Raw genomic sequence first — 19,471 nt, 5'->3', positions numbered from 1 at the left:
AAATAGAAGGTTTCTCAAATCCTGCTGCAAAGGAAACAGCTCATGCATTAGGAGGTTTTGGGATTTATTTCCTGGAAGCAGGCAAAATTATTCTTTAGGACTTTGATGAAACAAGCTGTATTTTGTGCTTCACAAATTGGTGCCTTCCACATTGAGAGGATGTCCTTGCTCAGGTACAAGATGTTCATCCCAGTGCCCTGCCCAGTGAAGTGGCTGAGCCAAGGGAGGCTGGGAACTTGCTCAGGCAAATCTTCAGGTTTTCTGTGTGCTGGGGGGACAGGACAGGCCAAGGCAGGGAGGGACAGGCACCAGCTACTCTTTCATGTCTGAATTGCCTCCCCTTTTCTTTCTGTACACAAGCTGACCCTCTGGTACCAGCCACCTGCTCAGGCCCTGTGCCAGGCAGGATGGGGACAGCCCCAGGACCAGAGCACCCTGGCATGGTGACAGCTCCACCAACAAAGCCTGGGTGGCCCTGAAGCAAGGAGTGACTCCTTGGCACCTGTCTGCCCATCCCACTCAGCTTCTCATGATAGGACACATCACCTCTCTCCTACCCAGGCTGAGGGAATGTGGTACCTCACCTGGCAAACAGGACTGTGACAAATGATAATGAAGCCCTCAGTTTAGGCAAATTCCCATCTGTTTAGTTAAGATAATTTTAGTTTACTACTTTTTTTTTCTTTTTTTTTTTTCTTTTTTTTTTTTCTTTTTTTTTGGCAGTTGTGTGTGCTCAATTAGCTGCAATCTTGGCTTAAAAAAAATAAAGCACCCTAATTAGCATATTAAGCCTCCTCATTTCCCAATACTGTATAATGTTGTGAAAGCTAATCTATAATGTATTGGATGTTATGCAAATTCTCAGTACTCCGTATGGGGTTTACAAAGGCATGCAAATTAAAAATAGTGTTCAGAATAGGACTGGGGGGAGGGGAAAATTTGCACAATAAAATATGCAGGTAGGAGGAAAGATGTTTATAACCTTCTTCCTATTGTTTGTGTATTCTCAGCTGCACAATGCTTTTCAATGCTGAGAGATGTATTGCATAAAATCTCTCCAAATTAGATAGTTTTTAAATGAAATTTAAAATGAGAGTACTGTTCTCTGAGCAATAATTCACCCTGCTCTCTGCTGGGGCTTGTAAGGGGAAGGTAAAGGCACTGAGCTTTCACTGGCTGGCATTGCAGGCATGCACGGCTGCTCGTAGCATGTTTGTCTGGGGGTCCCCAGGGGTCTCAATGCAGCCCAGCTGCCCCACAGGTGCATGGTGGTGGCTTGGCCAGGACCTGGCTGCTGCCCATCGGTGTAACCGAGTGGGGCAGGTGCGTTCCCTGCACCCCCGGGGTGTTGGCAGTGTCTCGGAGCCTGCTTTGATCCCGTTAATATTTTATAGCCTACCTGTAGGAGGATGCAGGTGGAGCTGCAGCACAGCTGGCTTTTTAGGATGCCTCTGGCTCCTGGTGGAGGAGCTCTGCCTGCTGCCAGTGCTGGGCCAGCAAACACGGTCTGTCTCATGTGGCTTGTCACTGCCACCCGTTGGCTGTGTCCAGCTGAGTGTGTACAGCCAGCCCTGATTGATATTTAATTAGATTACAGCTGCCGCTTAAAAATAGCCATTTTATAAAAATAAAGCCTTGGCTGGTGTCAAACTGAGCCCTGTGCAGGAGTGAGTGGTGCTGCCTCTGCGTGGACAGCTGGGAAGCTCTGCAGGCAGTGCTGGCAGTGCTGCTGCTGTTACCAGCAGTTGTCCCCACCTTGATGGCTTTCCTCTACTCTTGCCTCCCTGCTGGCCTGGGTGACACTACACAGGGTCATGTTGGAGCAGCCAGTGGAGCATTCAGCTCAGGAGCTCTTGAATACAATCATTTATCTCATGATACCCCACGAGCTTCTTGGGCTCGGCTGCCACCCTCCTGCCAAAGGATACGGAGCATCTCCAAGAGCAGCTCTTCCCAGCAGCAGCCACCAACAGTCTCACAGCCATCTCAAAAGCAGCTCTTGGCAGATGAGGGAACAGGGCTTTTCTTTACCAGCTACTTCTTTCAGCATCTTGTCCAGCCCCAGGCATGGCAGGGCTCAGCCATTCCTGTTGCTCAGAGCTGTGAGCCCTCCCAGTCTGGGGATATTTTCCTAAATGCCAGTGTGCAATTTAGCTTATATTTAAGATGTTTTGTATAGGTCTTTCTGCTCTTTCTCCTGAGTCTCTTCTGCTCTGCAGAGAGTCTGGCACTTCGGGCAGGGGTGGGAGAAAGGCAGAGAGCTGCAAGAGGCAGACGTGAGGCTGGCGCTGGGGCAGACATGGGCTGAGCCCCTGCGTCTCCTCTGCTGACAGCAGGCCTGAATGGACCCAAAGCAGGCTGTGCACGTGTCTGCCTGGTGTGCAGAGCAGTGCACAGCATTGTGGCACAGCATTGCTGGGGATAAGGACCCAGCCCCGTGCAGCCGTGGAGCAGGGATCAGAGCTGTTCAAGCGGGAGCAGGAACTGAAGATGTTCCTTGCACAGGCAGCCTGTCTCATGGAAGCAGGCAGGGAAAAAAACAAGACTTCACACGAGGAGGAAGTGGAAATGACAAAACCTAACCGAGAGCTCCTCAGGTGCTGCTCTCCCGCTCGGAAGGGCCAGATGAGCTCAGCCCCCCTGGGCTGTGGGCTCTTGGCAGCACGAGTCAGCAATTCCGTTTATTCTGCCAACCTTTCCCACCCTGGGCACTTTCAGCCGGCAATTTCCATATTCATCAGTTTGCTTCATAGAGGTCTGCATTTGCTTATTTTCTGCTGCAGTTCCCTGGACGGGGGGAGTTGGAGATGCAGCAGTTCAGGGAGTGCAGCCCAGCACGATGCCTCCGAGCGCAGCCCCTGCAGCGCCAGCCGCGGGAGCTGGAGAAGCCAGCGCCGGCGGGGAAGTGGCTGTGACGCCGGCAAAATCCCCCTCCATGGGTCCAGCCTGGGGCCTTTTGCTTTGCAGATGTGCACAGAGACCCGCCAGGCGCGGGGGCTGCCGGGGATCAGGGGCTACAAGCGTTGTTTGACAGCCACAGTGGCTGGTGTGGGGGCTTCTGTCTGTTGGTGCAATAGGGGCCCTGCTGGATCAAACCCACCCAGATCGGTAAAGCTACTGCAAGTGCCTGTGGCACACCAAGTGGGAGATTGGCCTTGCTTTGTTTCTACTGCCTTCATTTAACAGTGAGTGCCGATTACTCAAAGCGATATGGGCAGGACCTGGTAATGTAGAGATGCTCTAGCGTTAACTTAAGGGGATGATCCAGTTGCCTGCAGTGTAAATACTTTGTGGCCAGGAACCCTGCTTTATCGCTTTGTATAGTTTTAAAGTAGTTTAAAGATTGAATAACATAAAATAACATAATATAATGTTATTTATGTTATTTCCCACGTGAAGAACTCCTGTAAACCTTGCAGTATTGAAACTCAGTGAACAAGGCATCTTAGACAAGCTGAAAAACAAATGGTGGTACGATAAGGGTGAATGTGGAGCCAAGGACTCCGGAAGTAAGGTCAGTCGCTGAAGGTCTTTTTGTACTGATTAGCAATCACATTTTGACCCACTGTTTGTTTATACCAAGAATGACTTTCAAAAATTGCTATTTACATTTTGAAGGTTGAAAGAAAATAATAGAAAAAAATAAGTAAGTCTCAGAACATGACAGCATTTTTCTTATATGCAGTTACAGACTGTAGTTGTAAGTATATTTCACTGTGTGAGTATTTTGCTAGAAACATGCTAAGAGAAGCCCCCAAAGCCTCCCAAGCTGGTGTCTTCATTTAAATGTGCAGGTTTCAGCACAGTCACTGTTTATTATTCAGGCCAGCATCTTTTCATATTTTTATTGAAAAAACTCGTTTTTGTTTCAAAATTATTACTTAGATTCTCTACATGTCAGTTTGGGAAACAGTCACATGCTTGCTAAGGGCACAAATTTTCAGGACAGACAGCTGATAAGGAAAAAATGCCTTTCCTGCCCTATTTGCCAATTCATTTTAAAATCTGTTGGATTAAAAAAAAAATAAATCTAGAAATACTAATGGTGAATCATTACCTAAATATTGAATATTCTTTTTTATACTGCTTTGAACCATTTTGCTGCTGTACTGTCCTGTCATCTACCAGCTGTGCTGTGGGGCTGTCCAGCCTCATGCAGGACCACTGTAGACCCCAGGGCAGGTCCCACCCCTGAGGTGGATTGGCCCAGTAGCTGCACACTTAAATTGTAGGGCATATTTATTTACACCATTCAGTTAAAAGGAGGACTTTTTTTTTAATGCCTATAGACCCAGTGGGGAGAAAAACTCTGTAGAAGTGCTGGGCTTGTTGGAGTGAAGGACATTTTCAAAGGCACCAAGAGGAGGAGAATCCAGCTCCAGCTGAAATCGGTCACAGCTGAGTGCCTAACTCCCTTGGTGCCTTTGGAAGTGCTCTCTGTAATCATTCAAACAGAAAACTACAATTTCAAAGCACCCTTTCAGTGTCGGAGGACAATTTCAAGTTCCAGCGAAGCCAATAATAAAATTTCATTGATTTCAGTAGGACTGGAAGTTGCTTAGGGCACAGCCCAGTAGCTGTTGTGTCAGGTAAATTTGGGATCGTGGGATATCTGAACACACGGCAGCTGCCAAAGGGAGCTGTGATCAAAAAGAGGTATAAATGATTAAGATCTTTAGTTTAAATGGCAGATTGTTTGCTACAACCACATGTATACCAACTGTGAAACACACAGACACTTACAAGGTAAATCATATTTTACTCTGACGATATGCAAATTTAGCTCTCCCTAGAGAGAATCGTTAACCGAGCTCTGTCAGCAGTGCCTTCTCTGGGCACAGACAAATTTCTTTGGCACTTTGCCGTCCACCCCGGCCAGTGTGGTGTGGCAGCCCAGCCAGCTGTGCCAGCCAGGAGCCGTTCCTGCCCACAGCCAGCCACCCATGCAGCAGCAGAAAGGTTGCAGCTCTATTTAATCCCATTCCAGAACCTTGTTTTAAAAAATGCAAGCTTCTCCCCCATCTGACATGTATTGAAGGAAGATAAACCCTGACCAGTGATTTTTGTGTTACAATGTCTGGTTTCATTCAATAACTCACTCTCCTGAAGGTGCTAGTTTAGCTCAGGGCTCTGCTACTTGACCTCTAAGTAACTGACCATCTTTCTAGGGTGTGTTTTTTTTCCTAAATGTTGAAAAAAGGTAGTTAAGTCCAGCAGCATCTCAGGAATTTTACCTACATTGACCAAACCCAAGTGTGTAGTGGCTTGGCTTTTTCTTTTTCTCGTTTTGTCATGGCCTTCTGTAAATCCTGCTGTTTTATGCAGCCACCAGCAGAACTTTCCCCCAGTGCCTTTGCTACCAGGGATGCTCAGCCATAGGCAGCCTTGCTCTGGGACACCGAAGGCCTGGGGAAGTCAGTGGCCAAAAAAACTTCATTGCCTTGGAGTCAGCCAGGGTTTCACCCACCAGAGGGTGGAGGACAGAGCAGTCACTGCTGTGCAGCCCCGGGCTGCGGGGATGGGGGGACAGCACTGGTCCGTGGGCCGGACACCGAGCACCATGAGTGTAGCTATTCCAGCTAGGCCTAATGCAAAGTAGCCTGTTGTCTGTCTGTCTGTCTGTCTGCTGCTGTCAGCAGAACTAACAGCGTGGCTCGTTTCTCTTAGGACAAGACGAGCGCTCTGAGCCTGAGCAATGTTGCTGGCGTGTTCTATATCCTTGTGGGAGGCCTGGGGCTGGCCATGATGGTGGCACTGATCGAGTTCTGCTACAAGTCTCGGGCCGAGTCCAAGCGAATGAAGCTCACCAAGAACACGCAGAACTTCAAACCTGCTCCTGCCACCAACACCCAGAATTACGCTACCTACAGAGAAGGCTACAACGTGTACGGCACAGAAAGTGTGAAAATCTAGGGGTACGGCTGCGGGCCGGGAGTAAACCCTCTGGGTTTTCTTCTTTCTGTCCTTTCTTAAGCTGTCTGTGCTATTCTGTTGTGTGCACTAGGAGGCTGCTGCAAGAGGCTTTTGAAACACCATCTTGTGGTAGTTTTTAAGTATCAGTCATTTAAATTTCTTCCCTGATCAGAGGTAGGATCAGAAAGGTACCATTCTGTTTTACACACAGAGGTAGCTGGCTTTGTGCTGAAGTGAGTAACTCCTCTCTCCAGCATCGTGCTAGTTCAAATGCAAGTATTTTGCTAATTGCTTTTAAAATCACTCTGATCAGAATTCTCATCTCTCTTGTTACGGATCTCTTCCTCTTTGTTTTATAAGGTATAATCAGGTCAGGTAAGTGCTTTTAGGAAGTTTCAAAAAAAAACTTGCAATAGAACTAAACTTTCTGCACAAGAATTCATGAGTTCTAAAGCAGGAAAAGTAGAGTTGAATTGCTGACAAATGATTCTGAAAAGGCCTGGTTAGCTCCTTGCCCACAATCTGTGCATCTCTATGGGCTGAGCCCCCCTGTCCCTTGCTGCCAGGCAGTGATGAAATCTTTCTGGTTTTATTTTAGATCCTCGCCCTGACAGCTTGCAAGATAAAAAGCAGCAGAGAATGTGGCTACTTCATGGATTTGGACCATCTGAGCCAGTTGCACTCTCTCCGAGGTGTCAGGCATGACACGCATTGATGATGGTGCAATGTACTTTTAATAGGAAAAACTGGTATTTTTTTCCTTCAGTGCCTTATGGAAGACTCTGAGACTCACAACAATGCAAACCATCACTGAATATTCTTGCTTTGCTTCAAAGAAGTAAAAGAAAAATAAAAGAGGAAAAGAAAAGAAAAAGAAATGAAGAAAAAAAGAAACAAATGAAAGGGAAAAAGAAAAGGACTGGTAACAAGATATTGGTATGTGAAAAAAAAAAATTATTGTAAAAAAAGATCAGTGCAACAAAAGCCATTCTTTGATACCACTGCACAGTAACTGAACTTGTGTCCTGAAAGCAACCGCAGCTGGTTTCATCAGCCACCCCAATCGTATCAAATTATGAAACTCCTCCTGACACAAAGCCTCAGAAATCTGCTGCGTGCAAATGCGGACTGGCCTGCCACTGCTTGTGTGAGCTGATGTCAAGATGTTTCAGTATTTACTTACAGTGGTGTCATTTTATTTTTTTTCTGAGCCACTTTAACCTCTCCAGCTAATTTGAGCAATTCTGTATAGCAGAAAAAGGAGGGAAAGAATCTGTGCATTCAAACTAATTAAGGTCAATGACTGTGAATCTGTAAATCCAGAAGAAGGTAATTTGTGGAACTGCATGTCTTGCTTCCAGATCAGTAAATTAATTTCTTGACAAGGTAGCTAAAGTGCGGGCAGAAAATATTGCATTCCTTTTTTTTTTGTTCTATCATCAGGCATACCTACAGGTGCTTTATTAAAATAACATTGGGTGGCTTTTAAAATTAAAAAAAAAAGGGAAAAGCTACTTGCTGTTTAAGTTCAGACCATATATCTCTTCTCCTGCTGTGCATTTGCATTTTAATTCACTGTTTAATATCATGCAATGAAGCAAGAGAAAGGCAGGTTAGTTTTTCCCAGGCCTGCTTCTGCTTCTCCCCAGTTCTCTCCCACCTAGCACCGTGCTCAGCTAACGCTCCTCAGTAACGGTCCTTGTAAAACAGAGGCAAGGAAAGAGGATAGTAACTCCAGTTTAGCTGCAGTTCCAGAGTAATAGTAAGTGATCTAACATGACTCCTGCTAGTACTGTTATATAATATCAGCTCCTGCCAACTCTTGTTTCATGCCTGGTGAGAGGATGCTCCTGTCCCTGCCTCTCTGTGAGGAGGACGCCGCGCTCCGGCCACCTCTGCTCCAGGAGGAGCTCACTGTTACTCACATCCAACGTCTTAGACAGCAGCAGCATTTCAGCCTTGAACCTCTGCCTGGAAACTACTTAACTTCATCTCTAAAAATAAAAATAAAAATTTAAAAAAAAAAAAAGAAAAAGGAAAAAAAAACCACAAAACTTTAAACATATTGTCAATCACTTGGGAAATGTTCAATGGAATATCTGCTTACTAATTACCTCTAATCGACAATATGTATTTTCCGTAGTTTATGATAGAGTTTTATTTCATCAATAACATACAGTGAAAAAGAAACTCATTTAAACCAGTCTGACCCTTAGGCATTTAGTTTGCTGATGATAGATTTGAACTTTCAATAGGATTTAAAAACAAACAAAAAACAAAAAAAATAATAAAAATAAAAGTCTTGTTAAAAATATGTATTTCCAACAAAATGTAATATAAAATAATTTTAAAACTCATAGGAGAATAATTTATTGTTAAAGTTTTTAACGAGATATTGACAAAAAATTGTTTTGTTTTCATTTTCTTTTCATGAAACTCTGATTTTTTTTTTCAACCTCTGAACACAAACACATCCCCAGCAAGGGTGAGCTAAAGCTGTGCAGTTATGAGTTGTATTTAAAACAAACGTTTTTCTTAAAAGATGTATAAAATATGTATGTTTATCAGATCAATTTTTAAGAGTGGAGGCTTCACACCAGTGAAGGGAGTTTGGTAAATGGTTCGATATTTTTTAAACTTGCATGTAAATCTAAAATGTGTTGAGTGCTTACCAATTCTGGCTACCAACTTCAAGCTATCAGAAGTTTGGCAGTAGTCTCATGATGATTTGTTTTGGTATATTTTTTTTTTAATTTGTTTTGCTTCAGGGGCTTTGGGGGTTCTCTCCTTTAACTTTTTTTTTTCTCCTTTTTTTGGTTTTTTTTGTAATTTAAGTTCCTATTTTTGGTCGTTGAAACTGCACTTGAGTGAGCAGAAAAATTGCCAAGCAAACTAATGGCTGTAAAAGCATAAACTGCATGTGTGGACATCAATTACTGAGCCTCATTTTGATGAGGTGTTGTACAAAGAGTTTTAATACATTTTGTAAATAAAACTGTAAAGAAAAAAAAAATTAAAGAGCTTGCTTCTCTTTTCTTCAGAGGAGAAAGAGTCCATCCCTACTGCGCTCCCTTTGGCCAGTCTGGGATGCTCCTCAGATGTTTACCACAGAACTTTGGGAAGGTTTGAGTTGGAAGGATCACCCAGTTCCAACAGCCCCACCATGGGCAGGAACACCTTTCTCTAGACCAGGTTTCTCCAAGCCTTTCCAGCCTGCCCAGCTTAGGGGCCCCCACACTGAACTGAGGATACTACTGGGAAATGGGTATTCCTGGTTTGGTAACCTGCAAACCAACTAATTTTTTCTTTTCTTGATGATGGAAACTGGTTGATCCTGCAAGATGCAAGGAGCACCCTGTGAGGAGCAGGGGAGAAGCCTCAGGGCTGCAGCCAGGGTGGGAGATGCTCTGCTCTGCCACTGCAGTGGGCAGCAGTGTGGGTAAATTAATTCCTTAAATATTCACTACACAGATATATTTTCCTGCAATTCCCAGCTTTTCAGCAATGTTTCTTTATGGAAAAAAACCTTTCACCCAACATTGCAGCTAATCCCAGCTCTAATTTATTGAGTTTACTTCACCCACAGTGTAGTTTTCCCAAGTCACCACAAACTATGAACCGTGGGAAGTAATCCTGGTATTAAACAGCTGGTGTGTATCCAAACCACACCCCAGCACCTCTCTGGAGCTACCCCTGGCCACTCCACCCACATGGTCCCCATCAGGAACCAGCTCCCTGGGCTCTTTCCAGGGACCACTGAGGGTGACACTGCTGTTGGCACCCAGGGCCTCTGGGGCTGAGCTAGAGCAGCACCAGGCTTCTCTTGGATGACTGGGGATGAAAAGATCAGCCTCTGAAATATAAAAAAAATACCCCAGAGGAGGTCTTGGGCAGTAGTGCTGCTGCAGAGCAGCTGAGCATGGACCTGAGTGGTTTGGTCAAAACACACCCTGCAAAACAGGAGATGCCTGGAGTGTCCCTGTGGCACTGCCTCCGGCTGCAGGAGAAAGGGGAAAAATATACTGGCAGTCACTGGTACCTTTCCCAGCTCAGCACCTGGTGCCTGGCAGTGGGTCCCATCCCAACCATGGGGCTGCTTGAGCCCAGCCCCAGTCCCTGTGGAGCTGCCACTGGTGCTCCATAAGTGAAGACATGTGCTGAACCCACCCTGTGTCTTCAGCCGAGGCTTCACCAACTGCAGATAAGCTCAGGAATAAGCAAGGACTAAAACAGAGCAATAAACAACAATTATTCAACCCTAAATCACCTCACAAGAATGAAGGTGTCAAGTTATCCTGGGTGTAAGCAGGGTGCTGTGCTGAGCACTCTGGGCTCCATGTGGGACCACGCTTCCCACAGGGCACAGGGAGGCCTCCCTGAAATGAGCCTATTTATGTGTGAAGTGCCCACACAATGAACACAGGGAGGCATGGACAAAATATTGTTCTGTCCTTCAGCTTTCATTTCATGCTTAACATCCAGGCCAACATGGACAGACTGCATTTTTCTAGAGAGCTGTCTTGATCCATTCCCTGCTGCCTGACAGCCACACACAGCCCTGCACCAGCCACGGGGGTGAGTTATGCTGCCTTCCCCCACCTGCCAAAATGTGTCTGCAAGCAGGGCTCCGTGTGCCCACGGAGCCCAGCAAAAGGCCAGTGCCAGGCTGATGCCAGCCCTGCCCTGAGGGAGCAGTCACTGCGGTGCTGCCCTACCAGGGGCTCACCAGATCCTGCACAGTGGGTGTTAAGTTTTTCTAATAAATATGTGTCAGGTGAAACAGGGCAGTTAGGGCTGTGGCAAAGTGGCACAGCTGCACCCAGAGCTGGGAGAGCCTGGCCAGCTGGCATGGGGTGGGGGATGGCCTCACATGGGTCTGTAGCCACATGGATGAGAGGCAGGAGATGGTCTAGTCCAGAGCCTCCCTGGGCCACAAGGGCAGTGCACTTTGGAACAAAACCTGGACTTGCTACACAGACTACAGCAATGGCTGCAGGGCTGCATGGCACCCCTGGAATGCTGGGCTCCAACACACCCCAGCATGATCTTGTCTCTAGACTTCTGCAGGTGGGGAGTATATAAGGAAATATAAGGAAAAATTCAGAGTAATGCATCAAATTCCAAGAACCATCAGTGGCAGCAAAAGGACCTCAACAGTGTTCAAGTTTGAGCCTAAAAATCCAAACCAATAGCAGCTCTTCCCCGTGGCACACCACACCTGACAACAAATTTAAATAAATACTGTATCATTTTTCCTTCAAAGGTTTTGTGCAAAGCACTGCAACATTTATTTTTTCATAAACAATTGTTCTTCACGGTTATTAAAATAATATTATGTCATGGATATTAAAATTAAATTACAAAATGTCTTTGGTGCCCATAGTCATCATTTCAGTCTGGAAAACAGGCTCTATTTTGCAGGCAGCAATACATAAACAAGATTTGGATACTGATAGCTCTATTCAATTAACCAAAAGGAGTTAAATACAGAGATAATATTTGCATGGATATTATAAATTTCATTGTAGTATTTACTAAGAATATAATACATCTGAAATTGGTATCAGGGAGGACAGTGTCCCCAGGAGCAGCAGCACCCTGTCCTGCAGCACAGGAAGGGGCCCAGGCTGGCATTACACCATGGGACAGCACCAGCAGGGCCAGGGCACCCACTGCTGCATGTCTCCCAGCCCAGGAGCCCCAGGCTGCAGCCCCAGCACCGTGACTGGGACACTCCTCCTATGTGTGCCCTGTGGGTAGCAGGTTTGGCCAAAATCTGCCCCTCAATATCCCAGCCCTGCTCTGACTCTGTGCTTGGGCTTTCTTGCTTTTATTTCATCGGTTACCAACAGAGAAATTACTGAGACTGGTTTGTAATATGGCACCATCACTGCAACAGCATCAACAGAAATGGTTTCCAGCTTCCCCTGGGCACAGGCACTGGCAGCAGCTGCCCCACCAGACAAGGAGCAGCACCCAGAGAGGAGTGTGAGTACAGGAGCTGCCATGCACACCTTACAGCCAGTGCAGCAGTAAAACCTCTGCCCTTCCCTGGTAAAGCTCACTGGAAGCTCCTGCAGCGCTGACTTGCACACCACGGCACTGATGTGCTGGATGGTGCTGCCTCCATGGGCTGACACCAAGGGCAGGATAATGAAACCTTGGTGCACACACCAAGTGTTTATTTATTGCTGTTTCTATCACTGAAGTGTTACTGCCTTTAATTATTTATGCCATCGTGGCATTTTGAGGATGACAGGACATCTTACAGCGGAGCAAGAGGACAGGATCCTACTCTGCAGCAATTTCCCACTGGTGAGAAGGCTGTTGGCACCTCCAAGCCAACAGGCAGAGCTGAGACCTCAGGGTGAACTCGGAGCTCATTTGCAGCATCAGATCAAAACCAGGATGTGTGGTGGCACCTGGCCTGCCCCAGCAGACGGTTATGGAGGATTCTCCCATCATATGTTTCTTGTGGTTTCAGGGTTTTCTTACTTCATCCTAATTTCAGGCAGGGAGGAGTTGAAGGTAGCAGTAGAAAACAAGATAAATCCAAAGAGAAATGGCTCTGAGGAAGGGCTGGGAAACTTGGCAGTGATTACTGACCTGCCCTCTCAGAGTGGGGACCAGCACAGGGCTCAGGAATGGGACTGAGCTGGTGACTGGACCACAAAGGGTTAACAGGGTTGCAGGCATGCACCCCAGCCTTGATAGTAAGGAGAGGGTAAGGCACGTAAAGCCTGTAAAAAACACAACAAAAACCAAAGCCATGATGCTGGTAATGACTGGTGCTTTAGATAATGTTTAGCACATAAATAAAGTAATTGACCAATTAATGAGCATGTGGCAGATGCTTGATATGCTGTAACAAGTAGGGAAGGGTATGATGTAACACCAGAAATTGATTAAAGGAATACAGAAGCAGAGCAGAGTGTGGGAGAGCAGTGCCTGGGCCTTGGGCCGGTTGATGTGGGCAGGTTTGGGGACAGGGCCACAAAAGCAGGGACAGGAGACAAGGGCTTGGTGCCTCCTGCAGGGACAGAGGGCAGCATGAAGGGCAGTGTGGGAAAGGGGATAACTGTGGGATAACATGTTCACTTACAGCCCAGAAAACCAACCACATCCTGGGCAGCATCACAAGAAGCACAGCCAGCAGGTCAAGGCAGATTATTGTACTCTCTCAACTCTGCTCTTCTGAGATCCCACCTGGAGCAGTGTCCAGCTTTGGAGGCCACAGCACAACGGCACAGACCTGCTGGAGTGAGTCCAGAGGGGCCATAAAGAAACTCAGAGTGCTGGAGCCGCTCTCTGGAAACAGCCCCAGAGTTGGGGCTGTTCAGCCCACAGAAGAGAAGGCTCTGGTGGGACCTCAGGGCACCTTCCAGTACCTAAAGGGGCTACAAGAGAGCTGGACAAGGACTCTTTACAAGTCATGGAGTGATAGGACATGGGGGAGTGACTTTAAACTGAAAGAAGATAGGTTTAGATTGGATATGTGGGGAAAATTCTCCCCTGTGAAGGTGCTGAGGGGCTGGCACAGGTTGCCCAGAGAAGCTGTGGCTGCCCCATCCCTGGAAGCATTCAAGTCTCAGAGCAACCTGGTCTCGGAACGCCATCCCTACCACGACAGAGGGTCGGAACGTGGTGATCTTCAGGGTCCCATCCAACCCAGAGCGTTCTGCAGCTCTGTAAAGCCGGGAAGCCGCGGGTTCGGGAAGGGGGCGGGGGGAGGCCGAGCTGTGCGCTGCCGTGCTCGGCGCAACACTGACATGCAGCGGCCGGCACGGGCGGAGCGCCGCGCTCTGCGGCCGCCACCGCCGGGCCCCGCGGCGGCCCCGGCCCCCGGCGAACGCCGCCAGCTGGAGCGCCCTCCTTCCCCTCTCCTGGTGAAGCTGATTTTTAATATAATTCCAAGTCTTTCGACAAATATTGCATTTGATTTCCAAATATAGCCTGAGCAAGCTAATTGCCCAAAAAATCCTCCAAAATTAATGTAAGAGCCGTGGTTTGATCCGAGGCAAATAAATATAAATGGTGTTTATTTAATATTCCCCTGACCTTTAAACAAGGGACGTTTGCCAGTCTTGAGGGAAAACGCTTTATTATGAAATAGCTGAAGCTGTGACCTATCACAGATGCTGCAGATTATACAGAGCAATTAGAACATCACATTAGGGCTTAATTAATGGGTTCTGGGTACCAGGTTTTCCTGCAGAACCATGGGCCAGGACCAGGGAAGGGCTGCTTGCCCACCCTCCCAGCTCTGTCTGTTCTTCCCCACAATCCTCTCAAACAATAAAAACATTTAGGTTGGGAAAGACTTACCATTGAGTTCAACCCTTAACCCAGCTGCCATGATCACCACTAATACCTGGCCCTAAGTGTCACATTCACACATCTTTTGAAGACTTCCAGGGATGGTGGCTTCACCTCTGTCCTGGTCAGCCTGCTCCAAAGCCTGATCAACCTTTTAGTGCAGAAGCTTTCCCTAGTATGCAACCTAAAGCTCCCCTGGAGCAACTTGAGGCTGTTCAGTATTGTTCTGTTGCTTGTTGCCTGGGAGAGTAGATTGACCCCCACCTGGCAACAACCTCCTTCCAGGGAGACTTAGAAAGTGATCAGGGCAACCCCAAGCCTCATTTTCTCCGGGCTGAACATCCCAGCTCCCTCAGCTGTTTCTCCTCAGTCCCGTGCTCCAAACCCTTCCCCAGCTCTGTTGCTGTTCTCTGGACAGGCTCCAGCACCTCTCAGTGTTCTTCCTGCCATGAGTGGCCCAGAGCTGGACACAGGATTTGAGGTGTGGCCTCACCAGCACAAGAAGGTCACTGCCCTGCTTCTGTTGGCCACACTATTTGATGAAAGTCAGCATGTCCTTGGCCTTCTCAGCCACCAGGGCACAAAGTCAATGAGTGTGCCAGGGCATGTACAGCCACACAGCCCCGCCAGCTCCATGCTTTCTCCAGCTCTCACTGATTCCTGACTCACTGATTCCCCCGGCTGTACTCTGTGTACAACTCCCATCACCAAACCCTCACTGCTGTCTCCACAAATGCACCGGAGTCCCTGCAGAGACCCACATAAGGAAGAAGGATCAGAAGGACCAGTTGCAAAGTATCTGGGAGAGAAAACCCTTCCAACAGGCATTAACTCGGCCAGAAACTGTTCCTGTGCCCCCTGTCAGGAAATCGGGACATTACAGAGCACATCCAAGTTATCCCAACCACAGCACAAAGTTTAATCGTTCCCTTTTGAGTGCTGCAGCTCACCAGGGGTGTGCCTGCACTTGCCAGACAGGGTCAGTGTAGCATCCCACACCCCTTCTCCTCCCCGCCACTGCTTCCAGGGATGTGCAAACACCCCACTGCTCCTGCCGTGCCTGTGGCAGCACAGCTGAGGACAAACCCTCCTGCCAGGACAGGTACATGCTTCCTCCAAGCTGAATTCTAAATTCTTGTTTCAGTTTCCCTGTCAGTGTCTGGGACGACAGGTGGGCTCCTGGTTTTTGGAGATTACTGTATTCAGAGACCCCCATGGTGACCTCCTTCGCCCACCTTGGTGCGGCAGCCCTGAGCTCGGGAAGGCCGATGGCTGCAGCCCTGCCCAAAGCCTCACCTCGTTGACACTGCAGTAAAGCCCAAGGATCAGAGTGACTTTGATAGAAGTGTTTCATTTTAGTGTCCCAATGGGGAAATTAAAAGGACCTGAGTATTTAGCTTAGTTACTCTTCTTTTCAGTAATTCTTTCTCACCTCCAATTAGCTGGATAACTCTTACCCAATTCTCTTCTCAATTTGTCTTTCTTCCACTGCAGGGCCAGGATTTGTAATCTTTTGATTCACTCAGTAATCAGAACAAAGGTAATCAGGAGAGTTTTACTGACCAAGTCTATAAGCACTACAGTTTCTTAATACTTAGCATTTCAAATGCACGCATCAAGACAACAAGCTTCTGTTCCAAATCCCACATTACTGAAAGCACACAGCACCAGGGATGCTCAACTTTTGATCAAAATTCCCTTTATATTGTATTTTTTAATAATCTCACCAAAACCCCAACAAACCAAAACCCCAAAATATTTAAAAGTCCCTGTGTTTAATAGTATTAATATTTGATACAAAATTGAGATTTTAATGGCATTTGGACAAGGGACAAACGGCTCAAAAGCAAGGTGTAAACATGACTGAATGCAGGAAGGCAAACCCAGAGCTCCTGGAAACTGCTGGAGAAGGGCAGCACATCTGTCACTTCACAGCAGGCACCACACACTCCACAACCAGCCCTTGGCACTAAAAAAGGGCAGGTACAGAGGGACAGGAACCACCCTGGCCATGATTCCAACTAACATTCAATTTTCATAACAATCCAGAGAAGTAATAAAGTGACCACACAGAGAATGATTTACGACCCATTGAGAAAACTATTGTTTATTTAGAAAAAAGGTTACACTGGTAGAATTTAGCAGATAAAAAAATTCTTTTTTTTTTTTTTTTAAAAATGTCATTGTGAAATTTTCAGACTAAAGTTCAGCAATACAAAGCTCCTGTAGCTGTAACTGAAACTTAATTTATTTCAGTTTTGAAGAGAGCATTTCCAATCAATCTAAAAACAACATGACAAACAAAAGGTGTGACAAGGGACAACTGAGCACAGATTTAGATTGGGATGGGACAGGGTTCATTCATTGTTTTTTTAAACAAGTCAACGTTATACACAATATACAAATAATCCCTAAGCATTGCATGAAAACAGTGCTCCCACTTAACTTCGTTTTTTTTTTTGTTACCGATATTAAAAACAGGCCAAGTAATAAATAAAAACTGAGTTTAAATGAGGTAAATCCAAAAAGGTTCAATAACTGTTTATTCATGGTTTTCAAACATCTAAAAGAATGCAATTTCAAATTGAAAGAATTACTACACTCAGGCAGTATTTTTGACAAACTAAAGTGGAACTATGTACACATGAAACCTCATTTGCACTATGGCAACTGTTTGTTTGCAGCACATTGTGCTAAAATATGGAATAGGTAACACTTTCAGCCAGGTACTGAAAATAAATGTATAAGAAACTAAGCAACAAGTTAAAAATACAGTAATGTACAACTGAACAATTAAGTCCTTAGCATGGGGAAATAAAGCAGAGAACTGAATAATTTAAGGAGATGCAGATGGGTCCTCTTCATTCACAATTTTCTGTGCAATCTATACTCTGGAAAATACATTTCTGGTCACAGCTGGATATCTTCCCATTTCAATGTCACCTGCAACAAAGGTGTATATAATTAGAATTAGATGTTCAAATGAACACCGATCTCACAACTTCATGGAATTTTATTCCATTCACAACTCAAAGAATGAAGGGGGAAATAAAACTATTTTTATCATTTCCTAACTTTAGCTAATTCCATGGCAAGAACTACATCAAGTAAGTAGTGAAATGCTAATTTAAGCATACAAATAGGATACAAGTAGTCACTTGTGAGGGTATAAACTCCTTTAGAGGAGCAACCCCCTGAAAATCTTATTATCTCTAAATTAGGTAAGAAATAAATGCAGTCAATCAGACATTGTACACTAGGAAGAATGGTATCAAAGATTTAACAGGAGCACAGGATGAGATTCCACAACTGTGCTGCTATACAAAGCACTTTTTCATACTTCACTATGCACACAGTGGGGTGCTGTCAGTGTTCCAGCCCAGAAATTCCAGCCCATCACACAGCTGGATGTGAATTCCACAGTACAACTGACATTTACCTGAGCACTTGTTATTTACACTCAGCAGAACGTAGCTGTGCTTTTTTAACTAATGACTTTATATCCTTAAATCCTCACTTTATATTGAATTTCTAGTCAAGATAAAATTTCATATTTTATTATTAAAGAAGCTGTAAGTGCTCAGTAGTGAACTTCATCTACCAAGACTGCCTTTTTCCTTTTGCTCCAAAATAGCATTTAAAAGAATAGGGAAAAAGCTGGGATTCCTCTACAGTGATCAGACAATAACAGCTATGAAGGACAAAGAGTCAAGAAAATTCCAGCAAATTCTTTCCAGAGAATGCTCATAAATTTCAGTTTAGAAAATATTCACAGAAGTATCTTTCATTATTTCAAGAAGAAAAAAAGAATTAGTACTAAGAAGCAATAACCTGAACTCCCATCTTTTTACCTACCCGCAAGGGGCACCTGGTATCAGCACAAGCTCTGTTACCCAAACTCCTTCACTTATGTGCTGTTAACTGCCGGGCCTCAATGAGCCTTGACACCAAATGGAACACGAGATCCTTTTTCAAATAAAGCCCCTTTGCTCTGAGGTCACAATCCGGGAGTGGAGACTTTTCTCAGACATTCAAATTTTGGTTTTTCTTTTTTTTTTCCTTTCCTTAAAATGTCTATGCCTTATGTATAAAGATTAATAGCAGCCTGTGACTAAAGTTGGATAGATCAGGTGAACTAGTTTAAGCTCACTGGGACACTCTCCTTCCCAAATATCTAAAAATGAAACATTTCAAAACTCTTACAATAGCTAGGTGTAGAGGAGGAAAAAACCCTGCCACCATACCCATAAAACAACATTTAAGTGTCCACATAGCTCCACAGGTCTGAAAAAAACCCCAACCATTCAGAGCCTCATCAACTACAAAGAACAATTGATTTTTCCAGAAGATCCAGTCTGAATAAGGGTCACTCAAAATACTCTAAAGTGTCTTTCTTTAAATAGTCCATGTTTCCATGCCAAAGTTTTTCTTTATCCTGTTCCTCAGATCAGACCAGATAAAAGATTATCCAGAGACAATGAGCTGACCAACTGTACTATGTAGCACTGTGGTTTAAAAGTAAGATGAAGACACAAAACTTGTATTTGCTACATTAGGTAAAATTTTGCTAAGCAACAGGTAGATTATCAAGGCTGATAACTATCAGAATTACATACATCCACCTCTGCTTTTGTATGGCAACTTTTCTTGGAAAAAGCAACAAAGATGCAACTTCACCAAACACTGCTGACATGCCACATCCTCCGCCTCTTCTTTTTTTCCAAAAAAAAAAAAAAAAAATCTGAGCATCTCTATATAATCTCTCTGATGATAACAGGGAAGTATTTTTCTCCTCAAGCAGTAATAAAAAATTTAGACTACTAACAAATATTTTTAAAATATAAATAATAGTAATATTTTAAAAACCCAACCCAAAACCACCCACAAAACCCAACTCATATCCACAAAAACTCCCAAACATGAAACACCATCAATCAAAAACAAAAATTCCCACAAACAAAAACAACTAACCCCCCCCCAAAACACTGTCCAACCACCCTGGGTGATTTTAGGCTGTTTTGTCTGTATATCCATTACCAGTTAATGGGACCCACGGGGAGACACCAAATCAAAGAAATTAATTAACAAACATTTTTACCTTTCCTGAAGGAATCTTCATTATCTATGCTTGTCTGAAGATTTATGAGTAAATTCCTTATTAAGGAAAAATATATGTACTTTGCTACATATAATAAAAGAAAGCTCTTTTGCAGAAATTTTCTGAAATGTCAATGTTTAAAAG

General features: G+C 45.1%; 2 protein-coding genes across 4 annotated transcripts in view; one reads left to right on the top strand and one right to left on the bottom strand.

Annotated features, from left to right (window-relative positions):
• Positions 1–8,931, top strand: part of GRIA3 (glutamate ionotropic receptor AMPA type subunit 3) — a 146,249-nt gene extending 137,318 nt beyond the window's left edge. Inside the window, exons 14-16 of one of the 2 annotated variants that reach the window (XM_053990016.1) lie at positions 3,400–3,514; positions 5,668–5,915; positions 6,512–8,931. In XM_053990016.1, the coding sequence (XP_053845991.1) occupies positions 3,400–3,514; positions 5,668–5,913 (361 nt within the window). In that variant the 3' untranslated portion in view covers positions 5,914–5,915; positions 6,512–8,931. The remainder of the gene's footprint in view (positions 1–3,399; positions 3,515–5,667; positions 5,916–6,511) is intronic. The other variant, XM_053990015.1, reaches the window with a different exon arrangement.
• A 7,378-nt stretch (positions 8,932–16,309) lies between these two features.
• Positions 16,310–19,471, bottom strand: part of THOC2 (THO complex subunit 2) — a 48,993-nt gene continuing 45,831 nt past the window's right edge. For both annotated transcript variants that reach the window (XM_053989920.1, XM_053989922.1), the window contains exons 38-39: positions 19,328–19,375; positions 16,310–17,172 (exon numbers count right to left, since the gene is read on the bottom strand). In XM_053989920.1, coding sequence (XP_053845895.1) covers positions 19,348–19,375 — 28 coding nt within the window. In that variant the 3' untranslated portion in view covers positions 16,310–17,172; positions 19,328–19,347. The remainder of the gene's footprint in view (positions 17,173–19,327; positions 19,376–19,471) is intronic.

Source organism: Vidua macroura, chromosome 14 (genome assembly GCF_024509145.1).
Source record: "Vidua macroura isolate BioBank_ID:100142 chromosome 14, ASM2450914v1, whole genome shotgun sequence".
Classification (NCBI taxonomy): domain Eukaryota; kingdom Metazoa; phylum Chordata; class Aves; order Passeriformes; family Viduidae; genus Vidua; species Vidua macroura.
Note: the sequence above shows the minus strand (reverse complement) of the source record. Positions and strands in the feature narration are given on the sequence as shown.